We start from the raw sequence: 23550 nt of genomic DNA on the forward strand, positions 1-23550 counted from the left end.
CAACTTGCACCGTGCCGCACAGCATTCGCTGGCTCTCGTAGAGACAGAATGGGCAACACGGTGGCGAGATGCTTACTCCCTCGCCTGGTATACAGGATTGTGGCGTCTCTCTTTCCCCATGGTCGCGTGGATTTTTCTCCGGGTCCTCTGGTTTTTCTCTACACATTATCAACATCACATGTTTAGAGTGTTTGGCTGCTGCTATTAATACCCACTTTGTTGGGCTATCATTTGTGTCGCTTCCGAAAAAGAGCTTACGTAGCAACGGGCCTTACCTGGTAATAGTTTAGTTTACAGAATGACCCGTGAGGTGCGAGGATAAACCACGGACAAGCAAGGAAGGCAGCCACGCGGTGGGCCAGCGCCCAAGCTCTGCGGTCCTCTACATATGAAAGTTGTATCGGCCAATTGAGGAAACCCGAGCATCCGGGGAAAGCCCACGCGTGCGAGGAGGAAACACTCGCTCCCATACGGACGGAGCAGGTGAACGGTCCACAGTTCTGCTGTACCACCTTCTCCTCGACGTCTGAGAAAAAGAGCTTCATAGCTCATCGGATTTCTCCAGTATCGCACGCCACCGCCGCTGCTGTCCACAAGCCTGGGCCCGGCAGCGGGAGGTGGCAGCGACAACGATGACGACAACGATGACGACGACGATGACGACGACGATGACGACGACAACGATGATGACGAGGACAACGTTACCTCCTTGATCTCGAGCTCCAGGATCTGCTCCTGGTACGAGTAGGCCTTGTTCTCCCTCTTCATGTTCCCCGAGCGCTTCCCCGACGCCTCCTTCTTGCTGCTGCATGGAGACGGAACGCGGCGCACGCTGATAAAAGATCCCCCCCCCCCCCCCCCCCCCCCGTGTCGCCTTCACCAGATTGTTGGTGTCAGCGCCGTTCACGAGCGGCGTCTACGGCACAGCAAAACCTAACGAGGGGTGGGTGGCCAACACGACACCCGGACCGCCAATGTCTCCCCCGGTGCTGATGTTTACACACCGCGTACGAGGTCCTTCGCTTGAGCGCCAATCGCCCGGTTTGTAGCTAACTGCTGCGCCACCGCTCCCACACGTGGGTGCGCACACAGGCACAATACAATAACAACCGCCGCCATTGGCCATTAAATGACGGAGACGTCACCACGGCGTTTGTACCAGGCTAGGTGCACTTTGAGGCCACGCCAAGTGTTGAGGGGTCGCTGCGGGTAGGTCAAAGAACAGACCCAGGTGCCAGGAGTTGACTCGGATGATCGACAGATGCACCACCGGTGCTCCTCACTGTGACAGCCTGCGGAGTTTTAGCCGCCCCGCGCCCCTCCGCTCCTCGCTGTTGTTGGGAGGGTGACTGCCTCCAGCTGCCCAGTAGCCTCAAATTGCACCTAGCCTGGCATTGCTCAGTTGCATCCTTCATGAGCCACCTCCACCAGAGGCCAACCTTGACATCGCTGGTGCCCGGTCATCGGCAAGCCCGCTCAGCTCCACATCCTCCTGTACCACATCAGTCCGTCTCTCCTCCAGCCCACGCCGTGCTCATTTATCCCCCTCTATTCGGTCAAACAGAAGCTGCTTGGGCAGCAAGCGGAGTCCGGGCATGCGGGAGACACGACCCGGCCAACGCAGCCTCCTCGCCTGTCGTAAGAGCTCACCGGTATTGGGGACCGCGTCCAGACCTCTGGCACGCTCCCGGCGAGGCTCACCTGTCGATGACCGAGCGGTCCCACAGTGTTCCGGGCGGGGTCCGCATCACGGCCGCGTCGTCGCGCGTCACCTGCAGCAGCGCCGGCTCGGAGAGCGCCGCCCGCACGTGCCCCACCACGGGGGGCAGCATGGGACGGGGGGCGACCCCCACCAACGTCACCACCGCCTGCAGCGCCGCCTGGCGCCGCGCAACACGATAAGCAACAAAAACAACACAATCAACAGCTGAAGCAGCAGCAGCAGCGAGTGGTGATGAGTGCAGGTGAGTGGTGGTCGGTGACGATGAGCTCTAGGTGAGTGTTGTTGAGCGTCGGCGAGTAACGATGCGTGTTGGTGAGTAAAGGTGAGTGATAAGTGGAGTAAGGTGGTGGTGAGTGGTGGTGAATAAGTGAGTGATGGTGAGTGATGGTGAGTGATGGTGAGTGGAGGCGAGCGGCGGCGAGCGGCGGAGAGTGTGGCGGCCGGTGGCGAGTGCAGGCAAGTGGTGGCGAGTGCAGGCAAGTGGTGGCGAGTGAGCGGTATGGTCCGTCTCACCGGGCTGGCGTCAGGCGTGGCCAGTAGGCCCGGCAGGAGCTTGGGGCCGAGTTTGGCCACCAGCCGCGGCGCGTTCAGGCCCCAGCGCGCAAGCAGCGCCAGCCACAGGCCGGGCCTCACCGACACTGCCGGTGCCACACACACGTTCAACAAAGACAAAGATCCCCCGTGTAGCCTCACCAGACTGTCGGGGCAAGTGCTGTTAGCGAGCAGCACCTATGAAGGCCGGAACGGCCCACGAGGGGGTGGGTGGCCAACACCACGCCCGGCCGCCTTTGTCTTCCTAGTTGTGATCTTTATACATCAGCAATGGGAAGGCCGGATCAACCAAGGGAAAGTCAAGGATCGGTTCGACCACCGCTGTTAGCCATGGCCGGTAATCAACCTTCGCACTCACAGCGTGGTGGACTCACCATCACATGGCCGCTCCTCACTCCCAAGTGAACACACTCCCAGCGCAAGGGTCGTAAGATCGTGCCCCATCACTCACTCATGACCAAGGGGTCGTGGGGTCAAGAGCCCCCCCCCCCCAATCCGCCCCGGGGGGCTCACCCACGGACGGGTGGTGCGCCGGCAGGAGCGCGTCCTGGGCCAGCGCCTCCGTCTCCGCCGCTGCCGCTGCGCCGTGCGGTGGCGGCGCCGTGGCCGTGACGGCCCACAGGGCGCCGGCGAGGAGGCGCGGCGCCGCGTACGAGCGGCCCAAGTCCGTGGGCTCCCCTGCCTCGTTCACCAGCAGCTCGGGCGCCACCACCTTGGGGGGGTGGGGGGGCGGTAGGGGGTTAAACTAGCAAACTACTAAACTATTCTATTTTGCCAGGTAAAGCCCACCGAGCTGTAGAGCTCTTTTTCAGAAGGGACCTGGCCCCAAATGATGGCTCAAAAAAGTGGCTGATTGTGTGGACAAATTATATCAGCCAAATAACACAAGTTGATTCTAAATGCAGTTTGCTAATATAGAGGCCTCAGGGTTGGGATCGAACCCACGACCTCCTGCATGCCAGGCAACGTAGTTAACATCTCCTAGCCACCGTGGCGGTTAACGAAGGCGGCGCTGTCTCGAAGGCTGCGACGGAAATAAACGAACGTTCTCACTCAGGATTGGCCGGGGCAAGGTGGTAGTTTACACACCGGGTCATTGTTATCACCGGCACGACCGACACCATCGCTCACAATGTCTGAACCGCCACCACCATCACAGCCACCATCACTGCCAATGAATCCACCATCACCACCACCACCACAACGTCACGGCCGCCGCCATCGCCGCCGCCCGCACCGTCTCACCTTGTGCCCAGCGAGGACGAGCTTGAGCTCTCCCAGAAGGCCGTGCGCCAGGCCCATGCCGCCCGCCGATGACAGCAGCTTCCTCGTCGTCTGCAGCGCGCGACGCCGCACGGCGCAGGCGCGGTGCAGCAGGCCCACGAGCACGGCGCGCACGTACGGCCTGACGCACACAGACAAAGGTCCCCGCCGTGTAGCCTTAACAGACTGTGGGGGCAAGTGCCGTCAGCAAGCGGCGTCCTGTGAAGGCCGGTACGGCGCACGTGGGGGGTGGTGGGGGTGCAGCACCACGCCCGGCCGCCTTTGTTTCCCCAGTTCTGATGTTGACGCACCGCACCGGGTACTCGTTTGAGGTCGCGACGACCTCTGGGAAGTCCGGGACCGGGTCAGATATTCGTCATCGATGTTGGCCATGAGCGGAAATTGAACTTGGGCTGCCGGGTTCGTAGCGCGGCGTGCTAACCATTGCGCCACCGCTCGCCGTATATGGCCTGACGCACACACAACACACAGAATACAAAGATCCCCTGTATAGCCTACTCAGGCTGTTGGGCAAAGTGCCATTAGCGATCACCTACTAAGCCGACAAGGCGCACCTATGAGTGGGTGGTGTTTCCAGCACTGTGCCCGGCCGCCTCGGTCTCCCCAGCCCTGATGTTTATGCATTCGGGTTGGCTCAGAACATATGTACCTGGGTGAGATACATGTAGATATGGAAACATCTACACGTATCTCAAACACAAGACTCACAGACAGTGACATGGAGACATACAGAGAGAAATGGCACACACAGACAGACACACAGACAGGGAAACAAAGACACAGGCAGACGGACACAGGCAGACCAGGAAGAAGACACTGAGCCACAGCACCCTGCCTCATCCCCTTCCCCACGTGGTGGTGCTGGTGCTGATGATGATGACGAGAATTAAGTTGTTCTGGTGTTGCTGGTTTCGATGACGTACACGGTGCTGGCGATGGTGGTGGTGGTTATGATGTAGGAGGTGGTATATGCATGTTGAACTTCTTTTACACCATACGTAGCCAACCGCGCGAATTGGAGGTGTGGGATGATGGTAGTGACGGCAGTGGTCACGATGTGTACGACTGGCAGTGATGGTAGCCAGCGATGGATACGATGTTGGTGATGGTGGCGCCTTCCGTGTTGGTGGTTATATAATGCTGCCGATGATGACGACCGTGATGATGTGCGAGGGCGGCGATGGTGGCGCCAGTGGTGGCTATGACGTTGATGATGGCGATGATGGCGATGTTGGCGCTGGGTTCTCACCGAGCCTTCTCGGCCGTCACCGTCTGCGGGTGGTCGAGCAGCAGTCGCTCGGAGAGCTGCAGCACCGTGCAGAGCGCTGCGCGGGGGCAGAGGACACAACACGGAGCCCACGTGACACACGACTCGCACGAGACACGCAACACAACACGCATGTGACACGCGACTCGCACGAGACTCGCAGCTGACACGCAACACGCATGTGACACCTGACACAATACGCAGCACGTTACGCGATGCACACGGTGTGACCTTCAAAACACACGCAACACGCACGTGACACACACACATGAGTCACACGTGACACGAGAGACAATACACAGCACATTAGGCAATGCACACGGTGCGACCTTCACAACACACGTAACACGCGACATCTGACGCGAGACAAATGGCATACCAAGCCCATTAATGGAGCGTTTATACCGTGGGCGGAAACCAGAGCACCCTGAGAAAACTCACGAATGAGAGAGGGGGCAACGCTCTATCCCACACGGAATGAACAGATGGAGATTAGTCGGCACTTTGCTGTGCCGCACCCTCCTGGCGGGCCCAGGTACAGGCACCACATTGACGCCCACCCACGGGAAGGGAGTTTAAAAACATTCGTGCGGTGATCCGCCAACCCTCACCGCCTCCAGAACGCTGGACACAGGTCACGTGACCCACTACCCTCACTGCCTCCACACTGGACACAGGTCACGTGACCCCCTAACCCTCACTGCCTCCACGCTTGCTTACATTTTCTCTATTTTGATCTTCCTATCGTTTTTTGTGTTTAGTTGTAACTCGCCCCGCCTGGACATCTGTGAACAAGAGCTTCATAGCTCATCGGATTGCTCCAGTCTAAATAAACATTCCCTTGTGAATTCACTCAGATGCAGCTACGCACTAGGACGTGGGATATTTTACGTGTGTACCATATGTACCATGTGTAGTACTGTATGCACCGTGTGTACTGTATGCACAGTGTGTACTGTATGTACTGTGTGCACTGTGAGCACCACTCGGCAGGCAGCTGTCTCCTCGTGCAGTGCACTGCGTGCTCCACGCTGCACGGTTTCGCTTTGCGCTTCCCCTTCTTAGGAACGCATCCACTCCTCTAACTTCCCTGGCACGTGCCGCGACAGGTGCTGCAAGATCCCACCGTGTCCGCCCAGCGCTCGCCGAGGTGCACTAGCTTCTGGTTCATCTTCTTGTTTCTTTCGGTAAAGTCACGTAGAAGGGAAGTAATAAAATAATAAAAATAAAACATAATAAAACAATTCTCACGACGTTTCGGCTACAACGCAAGCAGCCGTCTTCAGGTGAAGAATGAGACACTACCAAACTAGGAGCTTATATATAAGCTGCATTGGGGGTTGAAGAGCGCCTTAACAAAAAGAATGTGCATGTGAAGAGGGATTTAGCATATTCATGGAAAATGCGTAGGCGTTGGGCGGGGGGGTGTCAAAGTCATATTATGCCCATGCATTATGCAGGATCAGCAGCAACCAAGGGGGGTGCAGGGATTAGCAGTAACAAAGGAAAGGAATGTTAATGATATGTAGCTGCAGTTACTCAACAACCACGTAGAAAACTAAAGTATAAACTACATAAAAAACTAAAGTATAAACTGCATCGCACCATCAGTATACTTACTATACTCTATAATAAGCTGAGTTACTAACAGCAAGTAATACATTACAATTTTACCTCGTAAAAATTCTATAATATGCTTCCATCTAAACCTTATTCTCTTACATCACACGAGCATATACCGTACTATATACTGCCATAGATAAACCCAACATTAAATTATATACTGTATTGCTGTAAACCAACCTATATCTTATACATTTAATATCACACTATGTATTATTCTACACACCCTAATGTGTATCGAAATGGTTTATTACGTCCTTCCAATGATTGCTGAGCCAGAATCCATCTTCTCGGTTAAAGTTGTCTCTGTGTTTGTATATGTGGATCGCCTCATGAACGAATCTCTCATGATAGCCAGATGGCTTGCAGAGAACCTCCGTCTTGGAGAAGTCAATATCATGTGAGCCCACTGAGTTGTAACAGTGATCTGCCACGGCTGAGGTGTTAGTCCTACCGTGTTTCAGGTCAGCTTTATGTTCACGGATGCGGTCCGAGACATGTCGTTTGGTTTCCCCAATGTAACTGCTACCACAGAGGCAACTTAGTTTGTAGACGCCAGGGTACCGTATGTCTGGAACCACATCTTTTACAGACGGTACCAGATCACGGATTTTATGTACTGTGTTGAATCGGACCTGGATCTTGTGTTTAATCAGGATTTTGGAGATCTTTTTTGTGACCCCAGCAATGTAGGGTAAGGTGATGGTCTTGAAAGGCTCCTCAACAGGATCCTTCTTGATGGTTGGAGTGATGGCTTTGCGGATTGTATAGTCGGAGTAACCATTTGCCTTAAGAGCTTGGCGTACGTGTTTGAGTTCACTGGAAATGTGAACTCAAACACGTACGCCAAGCTCTTAAGGCAAATGGTTACTCCGACTATACAATCCGCAAAGCCATCACTCCAACCATCAAGAAGGATCCTGTTGAGGAGCCTTTCAAGACCATCACCTTACCCTACATTGCTGGGGTCACAAAAAAGATCTCCAAAATCCTGATTAAACACAAGATCCAGGTCCGATTCAACACAGTACATAAAATCCGTGATCTGGTACCGTCTGTAAAAGATGTGGTTCCAGACATACAGTACCCTGGCGTCTACAAACTAAGTTGCCTCTGTGGTAGCAGTTACATTGGGGAAACCAAACGACATGTCTCGGACCGCATCCGTGAACATAAAGCTGACCTGAAACACGGTAGGACTAACACCTCAGCCGTGGCAGATCACTGTTACAACTCAGTGGGCTCACATGATATTGACTTCTCCAAGACGGAGGTTCTCTGCAAGCCATCTGGCTATCATGAGAGATTCGTTCATGAGGCGATCCACATATACAAACACAGAGACAACTTTAACCGAGAAGATGGATTCTGGCTCAGCAATCATTGGAAGGACGTAATAAACCATTTCGATACACATTAGGGTGTGTAGAATAATACATAGTGTGATATTAAATGTATAAGATATAGGTTGGTTTACAGCAATACAGTATATAATTTAATGTTGGGTTTATCTATGGCAGTATATAGTACGGTATATGCTCGTGTGATGTAAGAGAATAAGGTTTAGATGGAAGCATATTATAGAATTTTTACGAGGTAAAATTGTAATGTATTACTTGCTGTTAGTAACTCAGCTTATTATAGAGTATAGTAAGTATACTGATGGTGCGATGCAGTTTATACTTTAGTTTTTTATGTAGTTTATACTTTAGTTTTCTACGTGGTTGTTGAGTAACTGCAGCTACATATCATTAACATTCCTTTCCTTTGTTACTGCTAATCCCTGCACCCCCCTTGGTTGCTGCTGATCCTGCATAATGCATGGGCATAATATGACTTTGACACCCCCCCGCCCAACGCCTACGCATTTTCCATGAATATGCTAAATCCCTCTTCACATGCACATTCTTTTTGTTAAGGCGCTCTTCAACCCCCAATGCAGCTTATATATAAGCTCCTAGTTTGGTAGTGTCTCATTCTTCACCTGAAGACGGCTGCTTGCGTTGTAGCCGAAACGTCGTGAGAATTGTTTTATTATGTTTTATTTTTATTATTTTATTACTTCCCTTCTACGTGACTTTACCGAAAGAAACAAGAAGATGAATCCCTGCAGTCACGAAAGCTTTAAATCGAAATTTAGCTTCTGGTTGCCGAGCGAACACGTTGTGAGGTTGCACTCGTCACCAAGCGCCTGCCACGACTAAACCGCACACACCTTGCCGGTCTCGTCAAGGACCATAAACCATTACGCGGACTCCGGTCATCCTGGCAGCAGCAGCGGCTTTGAGCAAACCATCGAACAAAGACGGTCACCGCATCGCGCGCTTTCAGACGCGCTCCTGCGGCCGTCTGGAACGCTCTTCCTTCCGATATTAGGAATTCACTGGAGATGTGCACTTTTAAATCATCTCGATTAAAACTCATTTCTTTAGAGCTGCTTTTTGCATTTAGTTTGTCGTCCTTCCCCCGCACCTCCGATTAGCAAGGATGGCTACGCACGGTGCGAAAGAAGTTCAACGTGCATACAGTACCACACTCCCGCACAGGGCGAGGGAAACCTGTGCGAGACGCAAGGCACGCGACGCGGGAGACCGACGCCACGCGACCCGCGGCGATGACGGGCGGCAACGGCCGGCAACGGCGATGGAGAGAGATTGGCGCGGCACCTTCATCGGACCCCTGTGCCAGAAACTTGTCCGCCGTGAAGAGCTGCTTCTTCTCGTCCACGATGAGGGGCCACAGCGCCGAGAGTTTGGTGTCTGGGTCAAAACACGAGACGGACACGCAGTGCGTTCACGCCGCCCCGAGGGGCAACCCACAGCCCCAAGGGGCAACCCACGGCTTGCGAGCACCCGTTGAAGGCGGGCTCCACACCACTCGCCAAGTCTCCGTTCGGGAACAGCGCAGGTCAGAATCAGAAATCGATTTTGTATTTAGACCGGAGGAATCCGACGAGCCATGAAGCTCTTTTTCACAGATGTCCAGGAGGTAATAATAAACTCCAGCTCTGACAATTCAAAATATCAGTTCAGCGGTCAAGCAGCCGGCATTACTCTGAATGGTGGGTGGGTGAACAAACGCGGTCGCTTCACGTGCGATGGGTGCAGTGTGCGTGCGCGGGGACCCGGAGCGCAAATTATGATTGTTCCTGTTGAACCGGCGTCGCGACCTCCCAGCTCACCGACTTGGGCGTCGGCCACGGCAAGGCGGCACACGAGCAGCGCGGCCGAGGCCCCCTCCGTCACCATGGCGACCTGCGAGCCCTGCGCGGCGGCGCGCTCCAGCGCCTGCGAGAGGCACGGCAGCAGCTCCAGCGCCGCCAGCGCGCTGTCTCCTGCACTCGCAGGGGACCGGCGGTGAGGCGGTGTGGCGACACGCTGTGTGTGGTGACACGGTGTGGTGACACGGTGTGGTGTGGTGACACGGTGTGCGGTGTGTGTGGTACGGTGACACGGTGTGGTGCGCACCGTGGAAGGTGGCGTTCATGCACTGCAGGTATGCGAGCCGTGTGGCGCTCGTTGCTCCCTTGCGCGTCGCCCCGTCGCGGAAGGCCGCGAGCAGCAGCGGTGCGGGCGGTGCCGCCAGGCGGGCGCACCACGCCGAGAGAGCCGCGAGCGCTGACACCAGCGTGCCGTCGTGCACTACGCGCGAGGGGAGGCACGCGAGGGGGGGGGGGGGGGCACGGACACAGACGGAACATGTGCGGGGACCGTGGGAGGCGAGCGCGGACGGGAGGGAGACCAATCTCTTACTCGTGTCGGCGGCGCTGTTGGTAGCGATCGCGATGGTGGTCATGATGATGGTGCCAATTGTGCTGTTGATGGCGACGATGCTGATGGTGTTGACGGGAGTAGATGGAGTTGATGGTGGCGGTTGCCATGGCGGCGGTTGAGATGGCCGTGGTTGCGATGGCCGTGGTTGCGATGGCGGTGATTGGCGTGTGGGTGCTCGTACCCTCCTGCTGCAGGAAATGCACAAAGAGCTCGATTGCCACTCGGCTCAGGGCCTGGGCGGCGCCGGTGGACACGACGTGCTGGCTCAGACTCGCCACACCTGCATGCGCGCACACACACAGACAGAGATCCCGCGTGTAGCCACAACATAACGTTGGGGCAAGCGCCGTTAGCGAGTAGCAGGACCTACGAAGGGCGGCGCGGCACACGAGGGGGCTGGGTGGCCAACACCACGGCCGGCCCCACCATTACACACACACACACACGCGCACGCACGCATTCACTCACCAACCGGCGCACACGCTCACACCGACACTTGCGCACACCAACACTTGCGCACACCGACACTTGCGCACACAGGCACGTGCGCACACAGGGCGGGGGGGGGGCGGGGAGAGGCGCGAGGTGGGCGGGGGAGGGGGTGACTCACACCCAGCGACTGACCTGACAGGACGCTGATCTTCTGTGCCGCGACCGTCAGCTTCCCCTCCGACCCTGAGAGAGGTGAACGGGGTTCACAGTTGGAACGAGTCACAGCGGCAACGACAAAACCAAAACGATCGCCAACCACGTGCCACCATCAGCACCGGCACCATCATCACTGCCGCCTGTACCACCGCTAACCTCAGCACCACAAACAACGCTACCATCGGCCCCTCCGTCAACCATTAGCACCACCGTCATTACCATCATTACCACCATCACCACAAACACCACCATCACCATCACAACCACCAGCACCACCATCATCACCACAAACACCACCATCACAACCACAAACACCACAAACACCACCATCACCATCACCACAAACACCACCATCATCACCACAAACACCACCACCATCATCACCACAAACACCACCATCACCATCACCACCACCATCACCACAAACACCACCATCACCACAAACACCACCATCACCACAAACACCACCATCACCATCACCCCCACCAGCACCACCATCATCACCATCATCACCACAAACACCACCACCATCATCACCATCATCACCACCAGCACCACCACCAGCACCGGCACCATCACCACAAACACCACCACCATCATCACCACAAACACCACCACAAACACCACCATCACCACCACCAGCACCACCATCATCACCACAAACACCACCACCATCATCACCATCATCACCACCACCACCAGCACCACCATCATCACCACAAACACCACCACCATCATCACCACCACCAGCACCACCATCATCACCGGCACGAGCGCTACCATTGAGGACGGCGAAGAGGTGCCTCAGGAGGCTCTCGAGGGCGTCCCCCTCGCTGCACTGGCGCGCGAGGCCACGCAGCGCCACCCCGGCCGCCTCCGCCAGCGCAGCGCTGTTCGACTTGAGCTGGCCTGGGCGGTCACACAATCAATCACGTGATCACACGATCACGCGGTCACACAATCACGCGATCACACAATCACGCAGTCACACAATCACGCTGGTCACACAATCACGTGGTCACACAATCACGTGGTCACACGATCACGCGGTCACGTCGTCACACAATCACGTGGTCACACAATCACGTGGTCACACAATCACGTGGTTACACAATCACGTGGTCACACAATCACGTGGTCACACGATCACGTGGTCACACAATCACGTGATCACACGATCACGCGGTCACGTCGTCACACAATCACGTGGTCACACAATCACGCAGTCACACAGCCACACAGGTTACACGAACTCACGTGGTCACGCAATCTTGAGGGGAGTAGGTGGAGGGGGCATAAAGGCGGAGAGGGCACACGTGAGCGGCCTTGGCTTGATTCTACCCACTTGCCGCAGCGGCCTGCCATGTCCACCTGCCACGTCCACCTGCCACGTCCACCTGCCACGTCCACCTGCCACGTCCACCTGCCACGTCCACCTGCCACGTCCACCTGCCACGTCCACCTGCCTTGTCCACCTGCCACGTCCACCTGCCACGTCCACCTGCCACGTCCACCTGCCACGTCCACCTGTCATGTCCACCTGCCATGTCCACCTGCCACGTCCACCTGCCTTGTCCACCTGCCATGTCCACCTGCCATGTCCACCTGCCATGTCCACCTGCCATGTCCACCTTGGTTTTACTCCGTTCCCGGTCAGACTGAGAATCGTCCGGGTTCTGCCGGGACAGTCCCGGTTTCTCAAAGTCCGTCCCGGTGTCGGTATCTCGCAAACAAATGTCCGCGTGTTGACAACATCTTATGTGAACTAGTGGTGGGAGGGCAAACGGAGCGGGGAGGGGGGAGATAGGAGGAGGGGGACTCACTCGCGAGGATTCTGCCGATGTCCATTGCGTACTGGCTCAGGTCAAGGGTAACCAGTGACAGGAGCGAGCCCACCGCTGTGGAACACGCACACGCACGCTGGGGGTTACTGCTGGGGTTAAATCAAGCTGTGGAGATCAGGGTTAAGTTTGTGGCGAAGACTAACATTCCGGCTAGGGTTAGCGTAACACCCGTAGATAAGGCAGGCATGGTGATGATATTGGCAATGGCGGGGAAGGCAGTGATGGTATTGATGGATGTGATTGTGTTAATAATGGAGTGGGCATAGTATTGAACTGGTGGTGATGGCGGTGGGTATGGCGGTGTTGATGGCGGCGGTATTGATGGCGGCGGTGGTGATGGTGACGATGGTGGCGATGATGGTGACGATGGTGGTGATGATGGTGAAGGTGATGATGGTGGTGATGATGGTGGTGATGGTGACGATGGTGACAATGGTGACTATGATGATGGTGGTGACGATGGTGACGATGGTGACGATGATGGTGATGATGGTGACGATGGTGACGATGATGGTGATGATGATGGTGGTGATGATGCTCACCATCGATGGCGTTCTCGGGGCTGCGCAGCATCGACTTGACGACGACCGGCAGGACGAGCTCCTTGAAGTCGGCGTGGGTGAGACGGCGCACCAAGGGGCCACAGTGCTCCTGCGGGGGGGAGGGGGCAAGGGGGGAGGGGGCGAGGGGGGAGGGGGCGAGGGGGAGGGGGAGGGGGCGAGGGGGGAGGGGGCGAGGGGGGAGGGGGCGAGGGGGGAGGGGGGAGGGGGGAGGGGCGAGGGGGGAGGGGGCGAGGGGGGAGGGGGCGAGGGGGGAGGGGGCGAGGGGGGAGGGGGCGAGGGGGGAGGGGGCGAGGGGGGAGGGGGCGAGGGGGGAGGGGGCGAGGGGGGAGGGGCGAGGGGGCGAGGGGCGAGGGGCGAGGGGGGAGGGGGGAGGGGGGAGGGGGGAGGGGGCGAGGGGGGAGGGGGCGAGGGGGGAGGGGGCGAGGGGGGAGGGGGCGAGGGGGGAGGGGGCGAGGGGGGAGAGGGCGAGGGGGGAGGGGGCGAGGGGCGAGTGGAGGGGGGGACATGTAAATACGTGTGGGGGGGCACCACAGTGGCCAGATGTTAACTCCCTTGCCTGGTATGCAGGAGGTCGTGGGCTCCATATATTTGGAGTTTGCATATTCTCTCTCCCCATGGTCGTGGAGATTTTTCTCACGGTCCTCCGGCTTTTCCCTCCACAATTAGAATCAACATGCTTTTAGAGTATTTGGCTGCTATCAATTAGACACGATACACCGCTTCGTTAAGCTATCATTCACGTTGCTCTCTTTCAGCAGCGACCTGGCCACAAATGATAACTCAAAGTAGGGGCTTGTCAGTTGGAAATCTATAGCAGTCAAATACTTTAAAAGCAGGGAAGAACTGGAGACACCGGAGCATCACAGGGAGAACACGCAAACTCCAAATATACAGCAGCAGGTGTCAGGGTCAGGATTGAGCCCACGACCTCCTGTACACCAGGCGAGGGAGTCAACATCTTGCCACGGTGCTGCTCCAGTCAGTGGGCCTTACCTGGCAACATCAAGTTGAGTATCAAAAGTTTATACATAAATATCTAGACCGAGATACAAAACGTGGACTGACAAAAAATATAGGTTCGGATTGATACCAGTGACGTCACAGGAAATGACAACACATCTGGTGTCAGGTGACGTCACTTCTGTCAGTGTGAAGAACCATTGCATTGTTGTAGAATAAAGATCAGAAATAAGATACAAAATCGTCCTCAAATAAAGAAAAATGTGAAATGTTGTAATTCCAAACTCATCCGTAATACATAAACACACCCAAAACAGAGTTCCCCCGTATAGCCTCGAACAACCTTGAGGCAAGTGCTGCTCACGAGCACCTATGCAGGCCGGCACCAAGCGCACACCCGGCGACGTTTGTCTACGTCCTGGCGATATTTACACAATGCACCAGGTACTCATCTGAGGCCGAGCCGACTTAGGGGAGGCCTAGGACCCGTTCAGATAATCGTCACTGGTCTTGGCTGCGAGCGGGATTCAAACTGGGGTTGCCGGGTTCGTAGCGCGGCGCACTAACCGCTGCGCCACCAATCCCGCCTCTTCAAACACACGCACAGAACAACAACAGCCTCCATTCGCCACAAAGTGGCGGTGATGTCACCACGGCGCTTATGTCAGGCCAGGTGCACTCTGAGGCCACGTGAAGTGTCGAAGGCTCGCTGACAGGAGGTCACGGGACAGACCCAGGTGCCGTGGGTTGACCGACTAAGATGGCTGGCAGATGAACCAGCTGTGCCCCCCCTACTGTGCCAACTTGCTGCATTTATCTGCCTGGCGCTCCGCTTGTTGTTGCGAGCATCGCTCCCTCTGCCCTCCTCTGTTGTTGGAGAGCGACTGCCTCCAAATACCCAGTAGCGTCCTTCATGAGCTTCCTCACACGCACACACACACACAGGAGCTCACCAACACGTGGGCGGAAGGCTTCGATTTGCCGAGGAAGGAAGCCTTGATGAAGAGGTCGATCATTTGAGCCTGAAGCAGAAGCATCAGCAGAAGTAACGTCACACACAGAGACAAAGTTCCCCCGTGTAGCCTTTAGCAGGCTGTTGGGGCAAGTGCTGTTGGTGAGCAGCACCTATGAGGGCCGGCACGGCGCGTGGATGTTAAGCAAGAGAACTGCCCCAGCAGGAAATCAAGGGCACGGGTTCTCTACAATACATACTACAGATAAGTATAGAACTTTAATATAAATCTCTTGTGCACAAACGGTTACTCCCTGGGGAGGTCACCGGGAACCCCCAGAGGTCACATTTACCTCCCAGAGGTCACGGGTGCCCCTTAGTGAGGTGACACATACCTCCCAGAGGTCACGGGTACCCCCTAAAGGTCACGGGTACTCCCGAGAGATGCCATGGGTACCCCCTAGAGAGGTGATGTGTATCCCCCTAGAGAGCTCACAGGTACCGTGCGGGTATGCATACCACAGGACTGGAACCACCGCTCCAGGATGCAGTCCCCACGCTGGGCCGACTCCTCTGGTCGGCACCACTCAACCACTCCCTCCCGTCTATGTAACGGTGTTGTATCGTATGTATGTTGAACCTCTTCCCGCACGTAACCAACCATACTCATCTGAGGTGCAGGGGAAGAACAACACACTAAACACAAAAAGGTCTGAAGTTTTCAATCTAGATGTAAAATTGCATGGCTCCAGTGGCTTTCTAATATCGGAAGGAAGAGTGTTCCAGACGGCCATAGAAGCTACGACCACTCAACCACCTACAACAATTCGCTCGCCTGCCCTCTCCCGTCTACTACTCAACCACTTACTTAGCCCACTGATTGGCAGAGGGCGAGCGAGCGTGCGGGTGACTAGGTGAGAGAGGGGACGAGCGGGAGGGGGGTTGGATGGGCGGCCGAGCGAGCGGGCGGGCAAGCGGGTGAGAGGCCGAGTGGGTGAATGGACGGATGAGCGGGGCACAGACGAGCGGGGCACACCTTGTGCCCGTCGACCGTGCTGGTGTGGCCCGTTTTGCAGCAGTGCTCCACCAGGGCACCGACGAGACACAGGCTGCTGGCACCGGCATCTCCAGACAACAGGGTGCTCATGTAGCGCTCCACCAGCGCGGGCAGCTAGGCCACGCAGACGCACGCAGAGACACGCAGAGACACGCAGAGGCACGCAGAGACACGCACAAAGATAAATATCACCTGCGTTAGCTGGTGCAGGCCCTGTTAGCGAGCACCTTTGGAGGCCAGCAAGGAGGTGGCATAGCCATCGCTTTTGTTACCCGCAGTGTAGATGTTTTGTGCGACGCACAAGGTAGTTACTCACTTAAAGGAGTTCACCCAAGGGAGGCCCACGACCGGTTATGAATATTGGCTGTAACCAGGAATTGAACTTGGGGTGGCCAGGTTTGTACTAACCACTGCGCCACCGCTCCCCACACGAGCACGTACCGACACGCACTCGCACCACAACAGGCTTTCGACACCAAGTAGTGGTGACATCCCCACGGCATTTGTGCCAGGCTAGGTGCACGTTGAGGCCACGTGAAGTGTAGAATGCTCACCATCAACAAGTCACAGGACAGACCCAGGGGTGTTATGGGATAACTGACGTGACTGGCAGATGATTCACTCACGCACAAAGGACCCCCGTATAGCCTGAACAAACTTGGGGCAAGTGCTGTTAGCGAGCACCGACGAAGGCCAGCACGGCGCACGAGGGGGTGGGTGGACAACACCAGGCCCGACTGCTTTTGTCTCCCTAGTGGTGATGTTTACACACCGCACCAGGTACTCATTTGACAATGAATCGACCTAGGTGAGGCCCAGGACCAGCTCAGATAATTGTTACCGACATTGGCCGTGAGCGAGAATCGAACTCGGGTCGCCGGGTTCGTAGCGCAGTGCACGCTCACTGCCTACGGGAGGCAGGATGGGGCCCTGGCAATCACTGAGTCGATGAATCGGCTCCGGCCCACGGCCCGGCACAGCAGCAGCGCCCGTACCTCGGTCCAGAGGCGCACGAGCTTCTTGCCGACGGAGTCCCGGACGCTCCGACGCGGACTTCCTAGTGCCTCGGTGAGCAGCACGCCCTGCACCTCCACCTGCACCGCAGGGGGAGACGGCACGATGACTCGACCAGAGGGAAGACCACCTTCACGTGATCCCCACAAGACCTTCTTTAAAGTGTACAGTGAGTGCCAGTGCTTGTCATGGTGTCAGTGTGGGTGTGCAGTGTTCGTTTGCAGAGCGGTAGTGCAGTGGTTAGCGAGCTGCACTTCGAACCCGGCGACCCGAGTTCGATTTCCGCTCACGGCCAACACCTGTAACGATTATCTGAACTGGTCCCAGGCCTCCCCTAGGTCGATTCATCATCAAATAAGTACCTGGTGCGGTGCGTAAACATCACCACTAGGGAGACAAAGGCGGTCGGGCGTGGTGCTGGCCACCATCCCCTTCGTGTGCCGTGCCGGCCTTCATAGGTGCCACTCCCTAAAAGCCCTTGCCCCAACAGTCTGTTACGGCTACATATGGGATCGTGTCTTTTGTAGAGTGCCAGTAGCACGAGTGCATCGTCGTCATGTGCAGTCGGGTAACCATCGGTTCATAGCGCTGGCAGCGAGGAGTGCTTCTTCTGCGGTGACCGTGTGCTGCGGCGAGTGCGTCGCCCCTCACCAGCTGCTTCCAGGCCTCGCCCTCCTGGGAGTCGGGCGAGGTGAACGCCGCTCGTGCCAGCGTGCAGGTCCACGCCACCGCCTCCGCCGCCGCCGCACTGCTGCACTTCCTGCGGGGGCCACGCGGCAGCCATCAATGGCGACACCTGGCTGTGTAGCGTGAGGAATCCTCGTGGGGAATCGTCGCCAAATTCCATGACCTCTTCCTTGCATCCCCATCCCACTCATCCCCTGACCTTCTCCCCCCCCCGCACCCCCACCATGCAGCAAGTAAAACCACACCAATGGAAGGTGGCAGCACAGTAAGTATGTTGGCCCGGCTGCTGGCGTGTTGGTTTTTACATGATATGTATCACGCCGAGACGAGTCCAAGTGTCCCTCTGGCCGTCCGAACCGTGGGGGCGCAGCAATGACCTTTGACCCCGGCGGACGGCACTCACGTGGGACCGCTGCCCTTGGAGACGAGGGCCGCCTGGGGCAGCAGCGGAGGCAGAGCACGCGCCGTGGCGGCGGGATACGCCTCGGCCAGCACGCGCAGGGTCTCGCGCACCGCCCGGCGCGACGCTGCATCCCTGGAGATGCGCAAATGGGTGACGGGGCGACACACACGTCACGTGACGGGAGCGGCATACTCGCGACGGGAGCGGCACCCGCGCGACGGACGGATGCGTTGGCACAAGCGTGGCGGGATGGGAAGGCATGGTACACGCGCGACAGGATGGCAAACGTGCGACAAATGGATGGGACAGCACAAGCGTGGCGAGATGGGACACGCGTGGTGGGAGCGGCACACGTGTAATGGACCTGGCACACGTGTAATGGACCTGGCACACGCGTGACGGGAAGATACACGCGTTTTGGGATGGGATGAGGGGGTTGTATGGCTGGTATCGTACCCGGTTGCTTGTCTACCCGAGTGCTGATGTTTTCACACATTCCAACAGTTATTTATTTAAGGCTAAGTCGTACTAGGGGAGGTCCAGGATCATTTCAGGTATTACTTGCCACTGATGTTTGCTTTGGCCATCCATCGAACCCAGGTCTCCAGGTCCATAATGCAGTGCAGTGCTAACCGCTATACCACCACTCCCCACATGTACACACACACACACACACAAAGGTCGCCATAGGCCAAGTCTCAAGGCCTGCACGGTACCCAAGGGGATGGTGCAGCCAGCAAGATCTCCAGCCCAGGACCGGTTCAGATACTCAACACTGGTATTGGCTGTAAGCAGGAATCGAACTCTGGTTGCTGTATTTGTAGTTCCGCGAGCTAACCACTACACTACCGCTCCCCATACGCCCACACACGCAACTATAGCAGGCTGGAGTTGACGTTGGGGACACTGCGATTGGGGGCGAGGGCGGTACCTGTAGCGCTGCAGAGTCATGCACATCAGCCGGCACACAGCCTTGACAGCCGCTTCGGGCAGCCCTGCACACACACGAGGGTATGGGTTAGAGTTAAGGACATGGGTTAGAGTTAGGGACATGGGTTAGAGTTAGGGATTATAGTTAGGGATTAAAGTCTGGTGTTACGGGCATGGGATAGTAGGGGTTAGAATCATGTGTAGAGGTTGAGTTTTTAATTTGGGGTTAGAGTTAGGAATAGGGTTAGCGATTAGTGTAATGGTTTAGAGTTAGGAAAAGGGTTAAGGGTTTGGGGTTAGAGTTAGTAGGGTTATGGCTAGCGGTTACAGTAAGTGGTTAGAGGTAAGAGTCATGGGTAAGAGTGATAGTTCATGGCTCGAGAGTTAGAGGTAGAGGCTGGGTCATCACCACCCCACCGAGCGACATGTTGCCGGATGTGTGTAACCTGCGTACGCTCCTGAGCCCACGTGCCCCTCTCTCCCTCTCTCAATGCAAGCAGGCGCCCACCCTTGCTTCTTTGAGCACTTTCCAGTTTTTGTTCCATTATCTTCTTTAATGTACACGTTTCCGATCCATACATCATAGCAGGTGGTACACGTGGATTAGCAACTCTCCTTTCTCTAGGCTCACCTCTACGTTGCTTTTGAATATCACTATTATCTTTCCATAAGCATTTCAATCTCGTCTGATCCATCTCTTAATATCATCGTTTTCATTCCGGCCTGCTTTCGGGAGCTGTCCAAGGTACACAACATTCGCCTGTGCTTTGCAGTTATAATAACTTATTAGAATTTAGTACATCCCGTATTTGTGCCATTCATACAGCGCAGGGCTACCACGAACGCACTGCTGTGTAATCTCAAGTGAGTAATTTTTCACGGTGTAACTTTTTACTTTTAAAAGATCTGGACCACGACTCCATCACAGCCATGGCCGACTCGATTGGGATGACGCTTCCAGAGATTTTTAACGTCCGCTTTGAATCAGACGGCTCGTGTTTAATGTTTAATACACCCGATTTAATCCACAAATCTCCGCAACAAGTGGTGAATGCGCTACCCGTCCCACACACACCCCACCCCCACACACACACACACACACCCCACACACACACCCCACACCCACACCCCACACACACACACCCCACACACCGGCGTTGCACAGGGAGGGTCTCAGCTCGGTGAATGTGGCCTCCCGGTCCCGCACGCTGGAGCTGGTCACGCGGGACGCGAGCCTCCTCACCGCCTCCACGCCCTGCAGCCACACGGACAGAGAGGTGAGCGTCACTGACACCACTCGCTCCATCGCTACCAACAAACACGAGGATCCCCCGTGAAGGCCGGACCGACTTTTGGGGCAAGTGCTGTTAATGAGCACCGGGGCGGCACACGAGCGGGTGGGTGGCCAGCACCACGCCCGGCCGCCTTTGTCTCCCCAGTGGCGATGTTTACTACACACCGCACCAGGTACTCATGAGGCCGAGTCGACCTAGGGGAGGGCCAGCGCCGGTTCAGATAATCATCACCGGTGTTGGTGGCCTTGAGCGGGACTCAAACTCGGTTGGCGAGGTTTGGTCGAGCACTACGATACTTCCATCTTTCAACATCAACATCCTCAATACATCACCACCACCTTGACCCCTACCAGAATCCTCATGACCACCATCACCACCAACCTCATAACCAGTCTCCATTACCACGATCGCGACCAAAATCACCATTATCGTCTTCACGAACATCCTTACCACCATCACCCCCATCATTAACACCACCACCACCATCATCATCACAACCACTCCCATCACAACAATCCCAAACACCATAACCATCACCAGCAGCACCATTGCCTGAATCCCCAGCGTTACCTTTATACCCACCACCACCACAAGGTTACCACAACCATGACACTAAACATGACCATTGCCATCATCATCACTCACTACCAACACCAATAGCCGCCATTCGCCACTAAGTGGCGGCGACGTCACTACGGCGCTTGTACCAGGCTAGGTGCACTGAGGCAACCAGGTGCCATGGGTTGACTGAGACCACTCCTGGCTGATGCACCTCCTGTGCCCCTTACTGTACCAACTTGCTGTGCTTTAGCCACCCGGCGCTCCGCTCGTTGTTGTGAGCGTCGCTCCTCCGCCCTCCGTTGTTGCTGGAGGGCGACTGCCTCCAACTGCCCAGTAGCGTCCTTCACGAGCCTCCTCCTCCACAGAGGCCGATCTTGACACCACTGGTACCGGTCATTGGCAAGTCCAGTCCCACATCACCACAATCCCCCCACAACCAGTGCCAACATCACCACCAACCTCCATTATCACCAGCGGCATCCACACCACCAGGAGGACAATTCCTATCATGATCACCATTGCCGTAATCCTCAACATCACCATTCACACCACTCTCAAGATTCCTCTCATCAGCAGTAGTATCACCACCATCATCATTTTTAACCACGTCCATGATCACCATCATGCTCACGATGACCACCACCACCACGATTCTCCTCACCACGGTTATAATCACCACCACCAATACCATCACCACCGTGATATTCCCCACCACCAACCCCATCACCACTACCACCACCAACCCCATCACCACTACCACCACCACCGATTCCTCTCACCACCAGTACCATCACCACCAGTATCCATCACCACCAGTACCATCAACCAGTAACCATCACCACCAGTACCATCACCACCAGTAACCATCACCACCATTGTATTCTCCATAACCACCACTACCATCATCACCATCACGTTTCCACAAAAAACATCACAAAAGACAAAGATCTCCCGTATAGCCCTAACAAACTGTTGGGGAAAGTTCTGTTAGCAAGCACCTAAAAACATTACCACCATAACGACCACCTCACCACCAGCAGCAGCATCACATCCCCTATCACCACCAGCACTCCAACAATCACCACCATCACTCCAACAATCATCACCATCACCACCATCACTCCAACAATCACCACCATCACTCCAACAACCATCACCACCATCACTCCAACAATCATCACCATCACCACCATCACTCCAACAATCACCACCATCACTCCAACAATCATCACCACCACCACCAGCACTCCAACAATCACCACCACAACCACCATCACGGCAAGCAAGGAGTCGCAGCAGCAGCAGCAGGAGCGCCACAACTGAAACAGAGACCTGTGGGTCTGCCATGCTCATGTCTCTGTCCAACCGCGCAGCTGGAGGAAGGGGGGGGGGGCAGGAGCCTCTTTAACAGCAGAGATGTTTAAAGCGAGTTGCTAAATCAGGGGGGGGGGTGGTGGTGGTGTCAGGAGGAGCAGCAGCAGCAGCGGCGGCTGTGGCCGCGTGGAGGTGAGAGGAGGAGTAGGAGGAGGAGTCGTAGGCCTCGAAGCGGCGTGGCCCGGAGCGCCTCTGCGACCACGTGCCGGGACTGCCGCCGCCTCCTCCGCGGCGCGACGCGTCATCGCCGCGCGACCCGCGCCCGACTCGACACGGGCCGCCGCCATCTTTGTACGGGGTAGACAAAGCCACGTGACGCACTGTACAGCGCCAGGACCTCCCCCGGTGACGTCGTTTCGCAACGATGTCGTCACAAACCGAATTACGTCCCTCAAGCCGTCACTGACATTCATAGCAGAAGCCAAATACTCTAAGGGCCGTCCATAAATGACGTCACGCGATTTTAGACGATTTTTGACTCCCCCCCTCGTCACACGGCGTCACAAAAAGTCAGACCCTCAAATATGACGTCACAAAGCTCTGCCCCCCCACCCCCCAAAAAAATATTTCAATTTTGAAAATAACACATGCTTCAAATCGCTTTAAACTATTGTCATTGTAGTGCGTATTTAATGTGGCGCTGCACTCTGATGTAGGAGAAAACATTTATCAAAAAGTCTATTTAATTAAGTAGAACGTGTTGTCTATATTTATTTAAAGTTGCGCATTTTGATGTGACGTCACATTTCTCGAACCCCCCCTCGTCACACATCGTCACAAATGTCTGACCCCCTCCCCCCTAAGTGCGTGACGTCATTTATGGACGACCCCTAAACGCGTGGTGGTGTTGATTCTGAATGTGGAGGGGAACCCAGAGGACCTGGAGAAAGATCCACGCGACCACGGGAAGAGAGACAGAGAGAGAGAGACGCAATCCGCAAACACAGAACAGCAGCAGCAGCAGGCGGCGTCAGGGTCGGGATCGAGCCCACGACCTCCTGCACACCAGGCGAGGTAGTGAACATCTCCTGTCACCGTGT

General features: G+C 55.9%; 1 protein-coding gene across 1 annotated transcript in view; it reads right to left on the minus strand.

Annotated features, from left to right (window-relative positions):
* Positions 1–22729, minus strand: part of GCN1 (GCN1 activator of EIF2AK4) — a 51782-nt gene extending 29053 nt beyond the window's left edge. The window contains exons 1-22 of the mRNA XM_061562226.1: positions 22469–22729; positions 20433–20535; positions 19282–19345; positions 18351–18482; positions 17912–18020; positions 17242–17340; positions 16226–16360; positions 15191–15259; positions 13257–13365; positions 12694–12768; positions 11651–11779; positions 10847–10897; positions 10404–10502; positions 9917–10090; positions 9631–9783; positions 9116–9208; positions 4809–4884; positions 3521–3680; positions 2789–2987; positions 2237–2361; positions 1702–1880; positions 706–805 (exon numbers count right to left, since the gene is read on the minus strand). Of these exons, the coding sequence (XP_061418210.1) occupies positions 706–805; positions 1702–1880; positions 2237–2361; positions 2789–2987; positions 3521–3680; positions 4809–4884; positions 9116–9208; positions 9631–9783; positions 9917–10090; positions 10404–10502; positions 10847–10897; positions 11651–11779; positions 12694–12768; positions 13257–13365; positions 15191–15259; positions 16226–16360; positions 17242–17340; positions 17912–18020; positions 18351–18482; positions 19282–19345; positions 20433–20535; positions 22469–22489 (2454 nt within the window). The 5' untranslated portion in view covers positions 22490–22729. The remainder of the gene's footprint in view (positions 1–705; positions 806–1701; positions 1881–2236; positions 2362–2788; positions 2988–3520; positions 3681–4808; positions 4885–9115; positions 9209–9630; positions 9784–9916; positions 10091–10403; positions 10503–10846; positions 10898–11650; positions 11780–12693; positions 12769–13256; positions 13366–15190; positions 15260–16225; positions 16361–17241; positions 17341–17911; positions 18021–18350; positions 18483–19281; positions 19346–20432; positions 20536–22468) is intronic.
* Between the last annotated feature and the right edge of the window lie 821 nt (positions 22730–23550).

The sequence above is a fragment of the Lethenteron reissneri genome, chromosome 29 (assembly GCF_015708825.2).
Source record: "Lethenteron reissneri isolate LAM-NWPU_2019-01 chromosome 29, ASM1570882v1, whole genome shotgun sequence".
In the NCBI taxonomy this organism is placed as follows: domain Eukaryota; kingdom Metazoa; phylum Chordata; class Hyperoartia; order Petromyzontiformes; family Petromyzontidae; genus Lethenteron; species Lethenteron reissneri.